Genomic DNA, 19,341 nt, shown 5'->3' with positions numbered 1-19,341 from the left:
GAAAATCTCAACAGTGCTAAAATTTATCCACCTATGGAGCTACAAGATGGCAAGTCAGAAGAATCTCATGATAGAATGTGAGGTGGGATCTGGGCATACTACTGCAGACTGGAAGAACTTCCTACGCGACAAAATATATGAAAAACACCAAAAAATTAGGTAGCTTATTAATTTCATCCAATTTCGTTTGACAAAAAAAAAAAAAAAATTAGGTGCTTATTAATTTCATCCAATTTCGTTTGACAAAAAAAAAAAAAAATTAGGTGCTTATTAATTTCATCCAATTTCGTTTGACAAAAAAAAAAAAAAATTAGGTGCTTATTAATTTCATCCAATTTCGTTTGACAAAAAAAAAAAAAAAATTAGGTGCTTATTAATTTCATCCAATTTCGTTTGACAAAAAAAAAAAAAAATTAGGTGCTTATTAATTTCATCCAATTTCGTTTGACAAAAAAAAAAAAAATTGTCAAAAAAAAAAAAGAGAATATAATTTACTTGTTTATTTATTTTTTTTTTTTTTCCACTTAAAAATAAATAATGAAACAGAAATTATTATGGTATGTAGTTGCTTTTTTATTTTTTATTTATTTCCTGGGGATTTTATTATATTTGAATGTTTTCTTCAGTGTTTTCCTTGAGTAGTGTTGTTACAATTTGATAATCGGCAATGCTTGGCGAAAGCTGGCAGTTGACGTCATGTTCTGAGCAAAGCCAAGCGGCCAGTTAGTTACGGCTCGTTCAAATTCTGCACAAGTATCAAATTGTTTTACTTATATTATTTTGATTCTTCAGATTTTAGATAAGGATTGATAAATTATAGTTATTTGGACTACTGTTCTCATCTTGATTGTTATTTTCGCATTTCGATTGATGCAAAGCAACCTCCATCAGGTTTATCTTATTGAACTCTGGAATTTTTCTGTTGAATTACATGAAGGTCGGAGGTTACATCAACCAAAGATTTTGTGAAGAATTTCTGAAGAATCCAAATAATATGAACAATCAATCTTCATCTCAAAAATTCAGAAACAAAATTGTTTTCCATCTTTTTTTTTTTTTTTTTTTTTTTTTAAACAGGGTGTGATGATTTTGAAAAAAAAAATTAATGCCAATTTTTTTAATTATTTTCTGGATCCTTGAAAAAAAAAATGAAAACCATAAAATTGCATGTTTTTTTGTTTTTTAGGTAGAGAAATTCAAACCTGTATTAATTGTAAATATGATTTTTATCTCCGTTTTAATAACATTTCTTTTTAATCATTTTAATGATGATTCAAATACTACCCAGAATTAAACTATATTTGGTACAAATAAACCTCAATCTATATGCCTGACTTGTCCAAGTTTCAATTAGTTGTGACCAACAGTTTTATTCTAATGTAGTTCAATGATAAGCCTAGTTAAATATGACTTGCAATATTGTCAATAACTCTGACTCGCTCCTTTCTTGGCACTGTACTGATTTTGGCTGTGATTCAAGAATAGTCTGTGAATTGCTTTGAGATAAAAATCTTGAGACTTTAATCTATTCAGGATCACACCTATTGATGATTAACGTGTCCCCTGCAACAACTCCAACAAATTAGGTGCTAATGCATCGTACAAACTGGAAGTCGGTAAATGTGCATATTACGGACCAAATTTCTCGTAAATGTCCACTCACAGTCGACCGACACTTGATATTGCTGCTGAGTGCTGTTAAAAACACTCAGAAACCTGTTCAAATTTTTTTTTTTTTTTTTTTTGGTAGCATTTTCAAGTTAAATTAAATTTTTACAATACTTTTGTTTTTTAAATTGTTAGGTGAAAGGTACAGAATAGTTACAAAAATACTCTCTCCTCCTCATGTTAAGAACAGCTTTTTTCTAAATGTTATTTCAGCGTGGTAATATAGACCCCCCCCCCCGTTGTTAGTCCGTTCATACCAAACATTCATGAGTAACCTTGTTCTTAATATGCAACAGCAACAATATTCAATTTGTGCAATCATCATCATAAATTGTTCGAAATGTGGGGAGTTGGGATCACTGTTATCATCACGACAACTTTTCGTCTGCCCAAAATTGCTTAATGAATTCATTTAGAGTATATTATTGAACTAGCATTGACACCCGGTATTGCCCGGTCGTACAATACACTTAAATATGATATTTTAATTTATGCAGATTGCGTATGTATCAATCCCCTATTGAATATTACATATTACAAGGAATAATTTGCCTGGTGGACTAATTTGCAAAAAAATATAAAAAGTGATGTCGTTCATCAAATTCCGTCTGTGTTTGTTTGCAATATTACATCAACTTATATTTAGGCTTGACGATGAATGCCCTGGAAAAGTTACTTCTGATTAATGTTTAGTTTTAAAATATGCTAGCAAAGAAATGAGTTGCGGCAATTTTAAATGGTACCTCTTTTTTATCGTAAATTGAACTCATTAATAAGAAAAAATTAAAATAAAATGGTGAGGATCATTCGGTCTGTAGTTGAATGCTCTACCATTGAGCTATATCTCTAAGTGGCAATAAATCTGTTTTTTTTTGTTTTTTTTTTAAGAAGAAATAATTTTCTGAGATTTAATTATCGCCCTTGGCTGGTGTAACGTAAAATATTTCCCCTGTAAAAATTCTTCTTTATCTATAAGAAAGAAAGACTATTTTTAAGATCGGATTTTTTTCCGATTTTCGATACTTATCGGATGAATTTCTTTACAAAACATATCTAAGAACATTGCCAGACATATAAATTACCTTTGTGTGGAATTTGCAAAAGATAGGCTCAGTCGTTTCGGAACTTATGAGGAAGGAACTCGTACACACACACACACACACACACAAAGTGACCTTTATATAATAGTAGAGATGTTATTGAATGACAAGTCAGGCATAGGCCAAAGTTTATATATACCAAATATGGTTGAATTGTAAATTTTATTAACAATACTAGCATTAGTGGGTGACATTTTAGAGGGCTCATCTTGTACAATGGATTCTGCTTTTCCTATCGACAAATTTTTCCAAACATTTTTATATTTTTTTCCCCCCTTTTCAAATAATTTCATATTTTAGAGAAGGATGTAGTCATTTTTTTTCGGGGAGGGGGGGGGCGGTTCTAGGAGGGTATGTTATTAAAGGATGTATTCATTCTTTTCTTTTTTTTTTTTTTTTTTTTTTTTTTTTTGATGGGGTATATGATATACCATTGAGGGATGAGAGGGGGTCATAGTCTTTGTCTAGATCTTTACTTATATTGCTTAATATTTCAGAAAAGTGGTTCTCAACCTTTTCCTATCGATACTCATGTTGACATGTTCTAAATAGGTCAACAAGATAGAAAAATGAGTGCACATGCTTTAGTTTGAGGCTTGCCATGTCAGAATTTTGAGTTTCTTAACTGTTGTAGTATAGTTTTAGTTTTATTTGAAATATAATTTTAGTAAATTGTTTATGCAGCATAGGATTAAAGAGTTGTTTTAGCAAAAAAATAAATGAATAATCTTTAAACCCCCCCCCCCAATTATTACAGTTGGTTTTTATTACTCACTAGCAGGGGAAAGGGGGTGGCTTTCCAGATCGTAAAATACACTTAAATATATTTTAATTCATGCAGATTTCGTCTTATTACAGAGCCGATTCCTTATTGAATATTATTATTGTACCTAATATATATTTATGATTTCAAGAATTCAATTTACGATAAAAAAAAAAAGGTACCATTTAAAATCACTGCAAACCATTTCTTTGCATATTTTAAAACAAAAAATTAGAAGTGAGAGGGATTGTCAAATTGATATTTGCTTCCTCCCTTGCGTTAACATTTTTTTTATTTTTTACTAAACTCTTAACGCAGACAGATATTCTATTTCCACAGTCAAACAACGTTGAAGCTCACACGAGCCATGATTGCCAACAAGCCAGAAGGCCAAGACGAGTTTTACATTCATTTGAGCTCATCCGTTGAACACATCCGAACTCAGGATTCAAAACCTAAGTCTTTTGCATGCAAAGCAAGTACTCTGCCACTTGAGCAACCACTCAATAAATTAAACTTGATTTTTCCCATCTCTAATCAGAGATCATAAAACTATATATTGGCAGTTGCTTAAGTTGCAGAGTACTTGCTTCGCATCCAAGAAACTCTGGTTTCAAATCCAGAGTTTGGATGTGATTAACTGATGAGGGCAAAACTTGAGTCTTGGACTTCCAGTTTGTTGGCTGTCATGATTCGTGTGAGCTGCGATGATGTTTTGATTGTGGAAATAATTATATCTCTCACATTGTGAATACTATATATGTATATATATATATATATATATATATTAAATATTATTTTACATGCATAGAAGTATACCTATGGACACAAATAAATAAGGGCAATCCATTCACATAGATATATGAATAACAATAAAAGCTTACAGCTCCTAAAAACCGCTAAGGTAGTGAATAAAAAAAAAAAAAAATAACAGCGTTTCAGAGTTGTTAATATCGCTAAAAAATGCCAACAACAAATATTAACTTATATATATATATATATATATATATTTTCTTATAATATATACTAATCCTTATTTAAGAAGCTCAATGTAATTACAGAGCAATATAGTGAATAAATGACAAAAAAAAACTATATTCCAAAATTCATTTTGTTAAAAATTCAAAATGGCGTAATTGAAACATATTATAAGGTATTTGCAGCTTCTCTTCCAATTTTCGGATTTTAATCATGTCTATTCACACTTTATTTCCTTTTGACAGATTGATTTGTGCTATTTCTTCTGATGAGTTAAGGGCATATTAGATTCACTAATTAATATAATAATTAAGTGATTGATTTTGTACTATGAAACAGATACTGTCAAGAATTATAAATGTCAATTGAATTAAAGGAATAAGTTATAAGATGGTCAACATCATGAATTTTGGAATATAGTCTTCTGTCATTTATTATATATATATATATATATATATATATATACACATATATAATAGTGACCAAAAAAAACGGGGCCCCAACTCTAATTAGGCCCTGTTTCTTAATGTTTTGTCTGAATGAAATGAAACTTTGATCATAACTAGTTTATTTTATTCAAAACATCACATCAAAACACTAGGGTCTTTGGCCTTTTTTCTCCGTTCTACAGCATATGTTCTAGATGGCCTCCATTTAGCTTTTGTTTTTTTTTTTGGGGGGGGGGGTCACCCTGTATATATATATATATATATATATATATATATATATATATATATTTGCGCGCACACATAAACATAAATTGGTCTTTATTATAGGGTGGAGGATATTTTATTAATTCTTAATGCATTTTATTTTTATATCTTTTTAACTCCTTCCAAGTATTTGATATCTCACCCAACCCTTCTTTTAGTTCTCCTTTTCTTAATTTTGGTGTCTGGTGCTTATTTGGTTTATTTCAAATAACTTCCCTCTTCAGAAGTCCTGCCAATGTGTCTCGTTCTAACACTGTTTCTTTTCAGGTATTGCAGCTAAGTAAAGACCTCCGATGATTGTATATTTTTAATTTTAATTTTTTTTGTTTTTTTGTTTTTTTTAACCTCTGATGATAGTATATTTTTAATTTTATTTTTTTTGTTTTTTCCATGAATCTGTGGTATTTCTGTGATTAAATATTTACCATTTCAAGGAGGACTATTTTTTTTCACTTCAAAAAAAGGCTTATTGTTACTTAGAACTTAAGCGGTTACTTTTTGGGATTATGTCTAACAGGGGACTCTGGGGAGTTGAGCAGTGAGATGTCTGTTTATATTAGACTTAAACTTCAGTAGGTTAGTACAATTAGGAAAGCAGGAAAGAGAGAGAAAGAATTACAAAGTCTGTCAATCTGAGAGAAGAAACTATTTGAGAAGAAAGTTTTCTGGCATCTAGGAACCTCCACAGCAAAGGGGTGGGATTTTGCTGCCATGAGTATGTATTTCAAGGGGGGCACAAGTGCTATGAGTTCATCAGAGCACATTTCATTAAAGTACTTGGAATTCAGAGTCAGAATCTTTTCCATCTAATATTTATCATTTGTATATATACATACGGCATATTCACGTTTGACAGACAGGTTCCCGTCAGATCACCAAAGTTAAGCAACGATGAGCCTGGCTAGTACCAAATGGGTGACCATTTTGGATTTTCAGGTGCTGCATGTGCTCTCTGCTTATCTCGGCATTGTTTCTAGTCATCTTGACATCTCGAACTTCTCCTTGCCACTGGACTCAAGTAGTGCCGATTCAGGAGAAGTGTGGTTGAGGATTGCACAACCTTTGTCACACAATTACACGCGATACAGGAGATATCCTTTGTCTTTTGAGACTGAACGGAAGCATAGATTTATCATTGGCAAGTTTTTAACCTTAAAGTATTATATTTTTTTATTTTTTTAGCTCCTTACATCAAGTGACTTCATGCCTTGTCTGAAGCAATTTCCATTAAAAAAACAAAACAAACACTTTCTTTAGCTATGAGGTCCATGGGTGTTACCAGAGTTCAATGGTAGAATTACAATTAAACATCTCATGCCATCTTGCTCAGCACTGCTATGCATGTGCCAGCATAGTTTGAGATGTGGTGTAGACTGGCGAAGTCAGCTGAACCCAAATGGCATTGTCACAGCAAATCAATACATGCATGAGAATGATAAATAAGTAAAGAATTTCTGGGTTTGTATTACTGTACACATAGATTCGAAAAAGTTGTCAAAAAAACAAATATATAACAAATAAATGTTATCAAAGGCAAGATAAGTTACTTTTCTACCAAATTGGATATATTTTTTGTTTTTATTCAATGTAACATAATAGATGTACTGAGACTAAAGCTGCTTTCAGGACTGCCAGCAACCACTGTAAAAGAGTAATAAAAAATGCAAGAGAGCTATATGCTCAGTCCATTAAATCCAAAGTAGCTGAGCAGCGGCTTGGTTCCCACCAGTTTTGGCAAATAGCAAACAGGATTCTGAACAAAAGCGTGTGGTCTATCCCAACCATCATCAATGGATCTGAGGTCATCTCGTCAGCATCAGACAAAGCCAAACTATTTGCCAAGAACTTTGCAGCTAATTCTACCCTCTGCGACAAAAGCCATCAACTCCCCGTATTTCTTCCTATAACAGACAACATGCTATGCAACATACAAATATCTGTGCGTGAGGTCACCAAGCTAATCAAGAACCTTGATTCCAGTAAAGCAACTGGCCCTGACGGCATTCCAATTATAGTGTTGAAAAAGCTTCCAGCAGAACTTACCCTCATACCTACAAAAATGTTTAAGCGTCGCCTTAAGAAGTGCTTCCCAACACCCTGGAAAACCTCATCAGTATGTCCTGAATTTAAGAATTCAGGTGATAAGTCATCTCCCTCTCAGTACAGACCAATAAGTCTCCTGTGTCATGAGTAAGTTGCTGGAATCCATATTAAATAAAGAAGTAGTCAACCACCTAGTATTCTCTAAGAGGAAGTCTGAAATTTCCTTGTTTGTTCTTTTCAGATCAGATTCCAAAGAAAATGTGTTTCTTTAAAAAATATCATGATTCAAAATTGCTAACAATCAATTATTCTAAAGTTTAAAAAAAAAAGAAAAAAATGTAAATCTAGTTGTTCTTCTTTTCATGAAGACGACAAAAATAAACAAAAAAATACATGAAATTTTTAGTTGACAATAAATAACGTTGTCTAATTTTGCTGATTTTTATTTATTTATTTTTTTCGTTAAAATTTTCAGGAAGAAGAGAAGAATGAATTAAAAGAGTCAAAAGAGAAAGAAACATTTCGAGGCGAGAAGAAATCTGCTGCTCTTACTGCTGTTTCGATGAAGGAAGAAAAGAAAAGTGCAAAAGATGACCGAAAGTCTTTGTCGATGCCAACCACCCCACCTCCGCCTCCTGGTATTCACTCATCAAAGAATTACAAGAAGGAAGAGGTAAGGGATTTCTCGTACAAAAAAATTTGTTTGTTCATATAATTAAAAAAATAAGAAAAGAAAACTGGCGCTTCTATATTATACAAACGAAAAAATATTGAATTTCAAAAGAAACAAATGGTACCTACGTAATTGTCAGGTCTCAAATAGTAACATATCCAAAAATCACGAAAAACGATAGGATGGAAAAATAATTATTATTGAATAAAGAAAATTGTGCAATCTAGCGAAAGTGCTATATTTCGCTTACTAAAAGAAACTAACTGACAGGGGAGATAATTAAGTTCTGCCGCTTACGTCACGTGATGAACGTAATTCAAAATGTTGGACAAAATTTATTCCCCATATAAACTTTATCGAAAAGTCTTTCTATTAATAATCACTTTTCTAGTTTATCGTTTTCTGTAATTTTTGGATATGCTACTATTTGTGATATGGCAATTACATAGGTACCATTTGTTTTACTTGAAATTTTTTTTTTTTTTAACATTTGTATAATATAGAAACGTCCAAAAACTTTATTTCTTTTCTGTTTTTTTTTTGTTTGTTTTTTTTTTTTTTGTTTTTTCACCCTAAACAAGGCAGAGGTAACATAAGGGACTATTTGGAATACTATGTTGCAGGACGTATTAAAATGACAATAACATAATGAACAATATTTATTTGTGAAAAGAAATATGGTATGCCTTAACGCAAATGCATATATATATAAATGCATCTCATGCATATGCTTAGAACACAACTATAAAGGTCCAAGAACACTCGATTGTGCATGTGCATGCCAAATGTGTAAATGTGTACATAAACTGCATAAATACTTGAAACGACGTGTACACACGTGTGATAGAGAGAACTAAAAAAAAAGTGTCCACTAGACGATTTAAAAGAGGCCGTCACAAACACCCCCACACCCATGAAAGAATAGCATGCACAAAGAGGCACACGTACACAAACAATGTAGACGCAGTTATATAACTACAATACACAGCACAACGCATAGATATTTAAATATTCTATTAAAGTTCTGTTACCTCTTGAACTTGTAAGAACTTTTTTTTTTTTTTTTTTTTTTTTTTACATAGGCGTCACCACTTATCAAGGCCGATAGGCCACTCAAGGATAAGGGTTAAAGAGTGTAGAGTAGTCAAAAGGACAATATAGTAATTGATAGTAATGGAAGTTCGGTAAATTTGTTAACTTATTTGGAACGGCTCATCAGAAACTTGTTCACGATGGACTTGAAGACAACCATATTATAGACAGCTGGAAAGCAGGAAAACGGGAGACAATTCCACAGGCGTGCAGTTCTAAGAAAGAAGCCTTGATCATGAAATCCATGTTTAGGCCTAGGCACAGATAAAGAGTGGGGAAAATTATTGATAATGTTTTCAGCTAGTCTAGTGTTTCTTGTGAAAGTTTGGCGAGGGGGGACCATAGATTTGAAGCTCAGTCGAACACCTTCCATGAAAATAACGACAAAGCAGCTTTAATTTTATTTTCCCACAAATGTCCAGTTACTATATATCTTATTGTATATATCTTTCATTTAGTCTCTTGGCTTTACCAGGACAAGAATTTATCTGATCTGGTGGAGTATCCAGCTAAGTGCTTTTATTTAAGGTAAAATCACTTGGAAAGGGTGCAGCATTCCTTGTATGAGTCAGTCCATATCAGTCGACCTTATTTGAGCTTCGATTACTATGTTATTTGAATATTTGGTCAGGGTTGACTTATGGTTAGGAAATATTCTCATGTCAGGTTGCCCTGATGACAAACGCTGTACAGATAAGCTGCAGACACTCGAGGATTTATCAAGGATCAATTCATTATATCATTTATTTAAATTGAAAGTTCAATCCAAGGGGAATAATTCAGCAGACGTTTAAGAATGTTATCTCCTTATCTCCCTTTGTAGTAGTTTTGTTGAGTGCTGTATTTATACGAATGAAAGTTATATAAACTTAGCAGCCAGAGGATTAAATGGCCAAAATCGTGGTGAAATGACAACAACTATGGAAGGCAATAATTACTGAAGATTCAGCATTCCTATCCCGTTTCAGTTAATCACCTGATGAAGGCCAGAGGAATAGTTGGCCAAAAAATCGTAGAACAACAAATTTAGAAGACGAGGATAATAGTTCACATATAAATAAATAAAAATGATTAATAGAATATATCATATGATTATTAAAATATGATAATGTGATTAATAGAATATATATCATAATGGAAATTAAGTTATATCATAATATGATTAATAAAATATATCATAATGTGATTAATAAAATATATCATAATGTGATTAATAAAATATATCATAATGTTATTAATAAAAAATATATCATAATGTGATTAATAAAATATATATCATAATGTGATTAATAAAATATATCATAATGTTATTAATAAAATATATATCATAATGTGATTAATAAAATATATATCATAATGTTATTAATAAAATATATCATAATGTTATTAATAAAATATATCATAATGTTATTAATAAAATATATCATAATGTGATTAATAAAAAATATATCATAATGTGATTAATAAAATATATCATAATGTTATTAATAAAAAATATATCAAAATGTGATTAATAAAATATATATCATAATGTGATTAATAAAAAATATATCATAATGTGATTAATAAAATATATATCATGTTATTAATAAAAAATATATCATAATGTGATTAATAAAAAATATATCATAATGTGATTAATAAAATATATATCATAATGTTATTAATAAAATATATATCATAATGTGATTAATAAAATATATATCAAAATGTGATTAATAAAAAATATATCATAATGTGATTAATAAAATATATATCATAATGTGATTAATAAAATATATCATAATGTGATTAATAAAAAATATATCATAATGTGATTAATAAAAAATATATCATAATGTGCTTAATAAAAAATATATCATAATGTGATTAATAAAAAATATATCATAATGTGATTAATAAAATATATATCATAATGTGATTAATAAAAAATATATCATAATGTGATTAATAAAATATATATCAAAATGTGATTAATAAAATATATATCATAATGTGATTAATAAAATATATATCATAATGTGATTAATAAAATATATCATAATGTGATTAATAAAAAATATATCATAATGTGATTAATAAAAAATATATCATAATGTGATTAATAAAAAATATATCATAATGTGATTAATAAAAAATATATCATAATGTGATTAATAAAATATATATCATAATGTGATTAATAAAAAATATATCATAATGTGATTAATAAAATATATATCAAAATGTGATTAATAAAATATATATCATAATGTGATTAATAAAATATATATCATAATGTGATTAATAAAATATATCATAATGTGATTAATAAAAAATATATCATAATGTGATTAATAAAAAATATATCATAATGTGCTTAATAAAAAATATATCATAATGTGATTAATAAAAAATATATCATAATGTGATTAATAAAAAATATATCATAATGTGATTAATAAAAAATATATCATAATGTGATTAATAAAAAATATATCATAATGTGATTAATAAAATATATATCATAATGTGATTAATAAAATATATATCATAATGTTATTAATAAAAAATATATCATAATGTTATTAATAAAATATATATCATAATGTGATTAATAAAAAATATATCAAAATGTGATTAATAAAAAATATATCATAATGTGATTAATAAAATATATATCATAATGTTATTAATAAAAAATATATCATAATGTGATTAATAAAATATATATCATAATGTGATTAATAAAATATATCATAATGTGATTAATAAAAAATATATCATAATGTGATTAATAAAAAATATATCATAATGTGATTAATAAAAAATATATCAAAATGTGATTAATAAAAAATATATCATAATGTGATTAATAAAATATATATCATAATGTTATTAATAAAAAATATATCATAATGTGATTAATAAAATATATATCACAATGTGATTAATAAAATATATATCATAATGTTATTAATAAAAAATATATCATAATGTGATTAATAAAATATATATCATAATGTGATTAATAAAAAATATATCATAATGTGATTAATAAAATATATATCATAATGTTATTAATAAAATATATATCATAATGTTATTAATAAAATATATATCATAATGTGATTAATAAAATATATATCATAATGTTATTAATAAAAAATATATCATAATGTTATTAATAAAATATATATCAAAATGTTATTAATAAAAAATATATCATAATGTTATTAATAAAATATATATCATAATGTGATTAATAAAATATATATCATAATGTTATTAATAAAAAATATATCATAATGTTATTAATAAAATATATATCATAATGTGATTAATAAAATATATATCATAATGTTATTAATAAAATATATACCAAAATGTTATTAATAAAAAATATATCATAATGTTATTAATAAAAAATATATCATAATGTTATTAATAAAATATATATCAAAATGTGATTAATAAAAAATATATCATAATGTGATTAATAAAATATATATCATAATGTGATTAATAAAAAATATATCATAATGTGATTAATAAAATATATATCAAAATGTGATTAATAAAATATATATCATAATGTGATTAATAAAATATATATCATAATGTGATTAATAAAATATATCATAATGTGATTAATAAAAAATATATCATAATGTGATTAATAAAAAATATATCATAATGTGCTTAATAAAAAATATATCATAATGTGATTAATAAAATATATATCATAATGTGATTAATAAAAAATATATCATAATGTGATTAATAAAATATATATCATAATGTTATTAATAAAATATATATCATAATTTTATTAATAAAATATATATCATAATGTTATTAATAAAAAATATATCATAATGTGATTAATAAAAAATATATCATAATGTGATTAATAAAATATATATCATAATGTGATTAATAAAAAATATATCATAATGTGATTAATAAAATATATATCATAATGTTATTAATAAAATATATATCATAATGTTATTAATAAAATATATATCATAATGTTATTAATAAAATATATATCATAATGTTATTAATAAAATATATATCATAATGTTATTAATAAAAAATATATCATAATGTGATTAATAAAAAATATATCATAATGTGATTAATAAAATATATATCATAATGTGATTAATAAAAAATATATCATAATGTGATTAATAAAATATATATCAAAATGTGATTAATAAAATATATATCAAAATGTTATTAATAAAAAATATATCATAATGTTATTAATAAAAAATATATCATAATGTGATTAATAAAATATATATCAAAATGTGATTAATAAAATATATATCAAAATGTGATTAATAAAATATATATCATAATGTGATTAATAAAATATATATCATAATGTTATTAATAAAATATATATCAAAATGTGATTAATAAAAAATATATCATAATGTGATTAATAAAATATATATCATAATGTTATTAATAAAATATATATCAAAATGTGATTAATAAAATATATATCAAAATGTGATTAATAAAATATATATCATAATGTGATTAATAAAATATATATCATAATGTGATTAATAAAATATATATCAAAATGTGATTAATAAAAAATATATCATAATGTGATTAATAAAATATATATCATAATGTTATTAATAAAATATATATCAAAATGTGATTAATAAAATATATATCAAAATGTTATTAATAAAAAATATATCATAATGTGATTAATAAAAAATATATCATAATGTGATTAATAAAATATATATCATAATGTGATTAATAAAATATATATCATAATGTTATTAATAAAATATATATCATAATGTTATTAATAAAATATATATCAAAATGTGATTAATAAAATATATATCATAATGTGATTAATAAAAAATATATCATAATGTGCTTAATAAAATATATATCATAATGTGATTAATAAAAAATATATCATAATGTGATTAATAAAATATATATCAAAATGTGATTAATAAAATATATATCATAATGTGATTAATAAAATATATATCATAATGTGATTAATAAAATATATATCATAATGTGATTAATAAAATATATATCATAATGTTATTAATAAAATATATATCAAAATGTGATTAATAAAATATATATCAAAATGTTATTAATAAAAAATATATCATAATGTGATTAATAAAAAATATATCATAATGTTATTAATAAAATATATATCATAATGTTATTAATAAAATATATATCATAATGTGATTAATAAAATATATATCAAAATGTGATTAATAAAATATATATCAAAATGTTATTAATAAAAAATATATCATAATGTTATTAATAAAATATATATCATAATGTTATTAATAAAAAATATATCATAATGTTATTAATAAAATATATATCATAATGTGATTAATAAAAAATATATCATAATGTGATTAATAAAATATATATCATAATGTGATTAATAAAATATATGTCATAATGTGATTAATAAAATATATATCATAATGTGATTAATAAAAAATATATCATAATGTGATTAATAAAAAATATATCATAATGTGATTAATAAAAAATATATCATAATGTGATTAATAAAAAATATATCATAATGTGATTAATAAAAAATATATCATAATGTGATTAATAAAAAATATATCATAATGTGATTAATAAAAAATATATCATAATGTGATTAATAAAATATATATCATAATGTGATTAATAAAAAATATATCATAATGTGATTAATAAAATATATATCATAATGTGATTAATAAAATATATATCATAATGTGATTAATAAAATATATATCATAATGTGATTAATAAAAAAATATATCATAATGTGATTAATAAAAAATATATCATAATGTGATTAATAAAAAATATATCATAATGTGATTAATAAAAAATATATCATAATGTGATTAATAAAAAATATATCATAATGTGATTAATAAAATATATATCATAATGTGATAAATAAAAAATATATCATAATGTGATTAATAAAATATATATCATAATGTGATTAATAAAATATATATCATAATGTGATTAATAAAAAATATATCATAATGTGATTAATAAAAAATATATCATAATGTGCTTAATAAAAAATATATCATAATGTGCTTAATAAAATATATATCATAATGTGATTAATAAAAAATATATCATAATGTGATTAATAAAAAATATATCATAATGTGATTAATAAAAAATATATCATAATGTGATTAATAAAATATGTGATTAATAAAAATATCATAATGTGATTGTGATTAATAAAATATGTATCATAATGTGGGTAATAAAAAAATATATTGTGATTACTAAAAAATATATCATGTGCTAAGAAATGCTTCAATGTGTTTTGAATATACGTTCATTAACATATTTCAATTTCTTTATCAAACTTTTTCATTTTTATCTTTTTTACTTGCAGAACAAAGAGGAAGCAAAAAGACCTGTCGGTTATTTATCATCCTCGTCATCGGTCTCCTCCGTTGCAGATCCTCAAAAGCTTCGATCACCATCTTTGGGCAAAAAGTCAGATCTACCAACACAAAGCGGTAATTGTTCTTCCCTGCTTTTTTTTTTCTCGTCTGCTTTCGCTTTGGAAATGGCCGCTAGCTTCTTTATCATAGAGTCCTTGATTTCATAGGATTCTTCCCTTTTATCACCCAAATAAATAGAGTTTAAGCAATTTTTAAAATGACCTTTTCACTATTAACTGCGATATCTTGCTCGTTCTTGCAGTTCTAGGAGTACCCCCCCCCCCACTCTCAGGTTTTGTCTCTCTCTTTGAGAAGGGGGTTAGTTTATCGCCCACAGAACATTTATTCAACGCAACATGGAATCTCTTACCTTTTGTTGATCTCCCAACAAAGCAGGGATTGGGCTTAGTAATTCACTCCCGTTTATCTGTTCATTTGTTTGCACTTTTCTTAATAACTGCGCCCTTGATTTTCTTGAAATTTTGCACAGGCAAACAGGTGAGCCGGCATTTTTTTGCAAGCCAGAATGCTCCTTCTCTGCAGAACTGGTTCTTCAATCCCACTTTCTGACCCTTGTATCACATCTTCTCACTATGGGAGGGAGATAAATGCTTTCAATGTTCGTGTTACAACTTGAGGTTGGCATTGTAACATGGATAATTGTAAAGCTGTAACATTTGTAACATTTGAAGAGATGGAAGGGGGCGGATTTTTTATTCCACCAGATAAACGATAATCTCCTCATTGACAGAAACTTGCTGAGTATTTTTTGTTTGCTCGTAAGTAGTTAGCTGAATTAATAGTGATGTCTCTTTCTAGTAGTGGCAGTAGTAGTCGTAGAGATGGTCCATCTTTTCTTCTTTTTCTTTGTGGCTACGAATTCCCTTTAATCGCTTAAAAATGATTTTCTTTGCCATTTATTTCAAAGGCATTGAGCTTCCCCAACTACAAAGGTGTGAGTATGTTCGTCCTTTCCACAATGATCGACATTGAGATTTTTTTTTATTTTATTTCATTTCAGATGTTGGAATTGGTTTACGCAGTGATGATCTAAAGGAGTTGCTTGCAGAGATCAAAGAAATGAAGGCCAACATGGTGACCAGGTCATCATTTGAGGATCTACAGGCAGAGAACGAGCGACTACGCCAAGACCTGGAGTCTGTGAAGACCACGCTACACCGCAAAGTTAGAAACATTATTGATGAGTTGGATGAGGAGAAGAAGGTGCGATTGAACATGCAAGTGGAAATTGATAGGATGAAAAAACTTGTGTCCGAATCGACCATTTGATGATCCATAAATTGTTGAGCACAGCGGGGCGACATGCGTACGATTTAGAAGCAGCAGCAGCAGCACTGGCAGCAGCAGCATCTCTAGAGAGATGGGGGGGGGAGAAACTTAGTGGCGGCAACGGATGGTTGATCAAATTGGTGGGATGGGCTTTAAGGAGTGATGGGGGTGGGGGTAAATGTGTGTGGATGTCAAGGGATGTGACCCCCGACCCCTCTTTTTTTTTTTTTTTTTTTTTTTTTTCAAGAGGAGTTTTTTTTTTCTTCTACTGCCCTTCTCCCTAAACATTTTTTTTGTTTTCCTTTGTTTTTTCTTTTCCAAGTGAAATTTTTGTTGCCTCGTCTTTCATCGTCATGAAAAAACAAAAAAAGAAAAAGAAATATCAGTCAAATAATATTCATCTTTTTGTCATAGAACAATGTAAGTTGTTCCCATTATAAAAATAGAAAAAAAAAAAAATTCCACCACATGATCCCCCCTATCCCACCCTCTTCATTGATCAAGATTCATTTTTAATCTTACACCTATCTTCAATCATGGTTTTAACTTTGATCCCTTTTTTTTTTTCTTTTTTTTTTTAACATCATGTCAGTTTAACTTTCCAAAGGATAAACAAACGTTTAGTAAATATATGTTCATATGTTATTTGGATTACATTTGCATGCCAAGGTTCTGGCACAGATCATCAGCATGCCAAGGTTCTGACACAATGGTCTCGTCAAACCTTCCAAGATATTGTTGGCTCAAAATCTTAAAACTTGTTAATGTAAACCTAATAATAACCTGCTCTATTAATAACAATTTTACTCGTGAGTACTTTTGGATTGGATATATAACAACTTTATCACTGAGTAATAATTTGGAATTTATCCTATCCATCTATATATATATATATATGTATATATATGTTGATCTCTAAAAATGCGACTGATAGAATTGTTAATAAAATTCACAATCCTTTTTGCAATCCAACCGTATTTGGTACAAATAAACTTCAGTCCATGTTTGACTTGTCCACCAAGTTTCAGTCAGAAATGTCCAACAGTCTGTTTTTTTTTATCACCATTCATAAGAAGTGTAAAATTGTCGATAACTCTTAACGTGCTTCTCTCTTGGCACTGCCAGGATTTTGGCTGTCAGTGCCATTTTTAGTTCAGGAATAGTTTGCGGATTGTTTTGATAGACATTATCTTTTAGACAACCTTATAAAAAAAAAAAAAAAATGTTTGCGAGGGCAGGTTATGATCCGGTGAGTGTGAAGTCTGTCCAAGATCGCATTACCTACTGATGAGACAATCACCAAAGTTTCCTCTCGCATATAATTGAATAGCAATAAAACAAAATCTGTTAGATATTTATGAACGAAAGTTGGTGGAACCATCAAGCATTGATTGAAGTTTATTTCTACCAAATATGTTTGAATTGCTCGAAGGATTGCAAATTTTATTAATGATTCCAGTGTTTGCATTTTTAGCAGGTTATTATATATATATATATATATATATATATATATATAGTCTAAATTTTTAGTTATGCAAATATTTCTGGCAAAATATATGTATGCATGGTTCAGCTAAAGCCTAAGGCAGGCTGAAGCTTCATCAGGCCAAATATTCACAAGAAAGTCTGTTTCATATTTTAGCTGAAACATGTATGCACATGTGTAGCCAAAAATATTTGCATAAATAAAAATTTATACATAATAAATGTATTGCTCTATTTGCTATTGAGCACTATCGTCTAAACACAGATTCATAGGATTGTTTCTTGAATTTCTATGAAAAAAAAAAAAATTATATCTGGAACACTTATCAAAAGCAATCAATCACCCCCCTCTCTCTCACACACACACACACAAAATAATCACTTCACTTTTTTTAGTCTTCGATGGTGCTAAGGATAAAATATTGTTGGGCTTCACCTGTTAGTGTTTGAATATTAAAAGAAACAAAATGACAAAAAAAAAAAAAACGGAAATACTTATGTAACCTTAATTTTGTTAGAAAACCATTTTAAAATTGATATAGTTTATATTTTTTATGTAATTTTTTGTGCAAGTCCATAACTGACCTCACCCCCACTTCTATAAAAAAAAAAAAAAAAAAAAATCAAAAAGAAAGAAAAATCTTCATGGTGTATGTATCTATGACAGAAAATGCCGTACACCAAAAATCACGTAAATTAATCATGAATTTACAAAAAAGAAAATAAAATTTTATGGCTTAACGACTATCAACGACTCTCTTGATAACCATTTTTGCAGGACAAAAGATTCCATACAATTCAGAGACTTTGTGAAATTTTAAAAAGCGATTCTTAAAATTGGAAGACGGGCGTCATTGGAACAAAATCAGATTTAAAAAAATGATTTTCTTTATTAAAAAAAAATACTTGATCAATTTATATGATTTTTGGTATATGATATTTTCTTTCCGTCACGGGTATGTACATCATAAAGATATTTCTTTTTTCTTTTTTTTTTTTATGTGGCCGGGAAAGATATGGACGAGCGGTGAATCATTTTCTATTT

At 26.9% G+C, this 19,341-nt stretch overlaps 1 protein-coding gene across 24 annotated transcripts in view; it reads left to right on the top strand.

The window, feature by feature from the left end:
• LOC145296919 (SH3 domain-containing kinase-binding protein 1-like) overlaps positions 1 to 17,340 on the top strand; it is a 452,874-nt gene extending 435,534 nt beyond the window's left edge. For 16 of the 24 annotated variants that reach the window (XM_080143089.1, XM_080143108.1, XM_080143105.1 and 13 more), the window contains 4 exons: positions 1,187 to 1,213; positions 7,741 to 7,938; positions 15,470 to 15,596; positions 16,543 to 17,340. In XM_080143089.1, the coding sequence (XP_079999215.1) occupies positions 1,187 to 1,213; positions 7,741 to 7,938; positions 15,470 to 15,596; positions 16,543 to 16,811 (621 nt within the window). In that variant the 3' untranslated portion in view covers positions 16,812 to 17,340. The remainder of the gene's footprint in view (positions 1 to 1,186; positions 1,214 to 7,740; positions 7,939 to 15,469; positions 15,597 to 16,542) is intronic. The other 8 variants (XM_080143107.1, XM_080143091.1, XM_080143109.1 and 5 more) reach the window with 1 other exon arrangement.
• The last annotated feature ends 2,001 nt before the right edge of the window (positions 17,341 to 19,341 follow it).

Source organism: Euprymna scolopes, chromosome 17 (genome assembly GCF_053919585.1).
Source record: "Euprymna scolopes isolate OS-2025 chromosome 17, ASM5391958v1, whole genome shotgun sequence".
Lineage (NCBI taxonomy): Eukaryota > Metazoa > Mollusca > Cephalopoda > Sepiida > Sepiolidae > Euprymna > Euprymna scolopes.
Note: the sequence above shows the minus strand (reverse complement) of the source record. Positions and strands in the feature narration are given on the sequence as shown.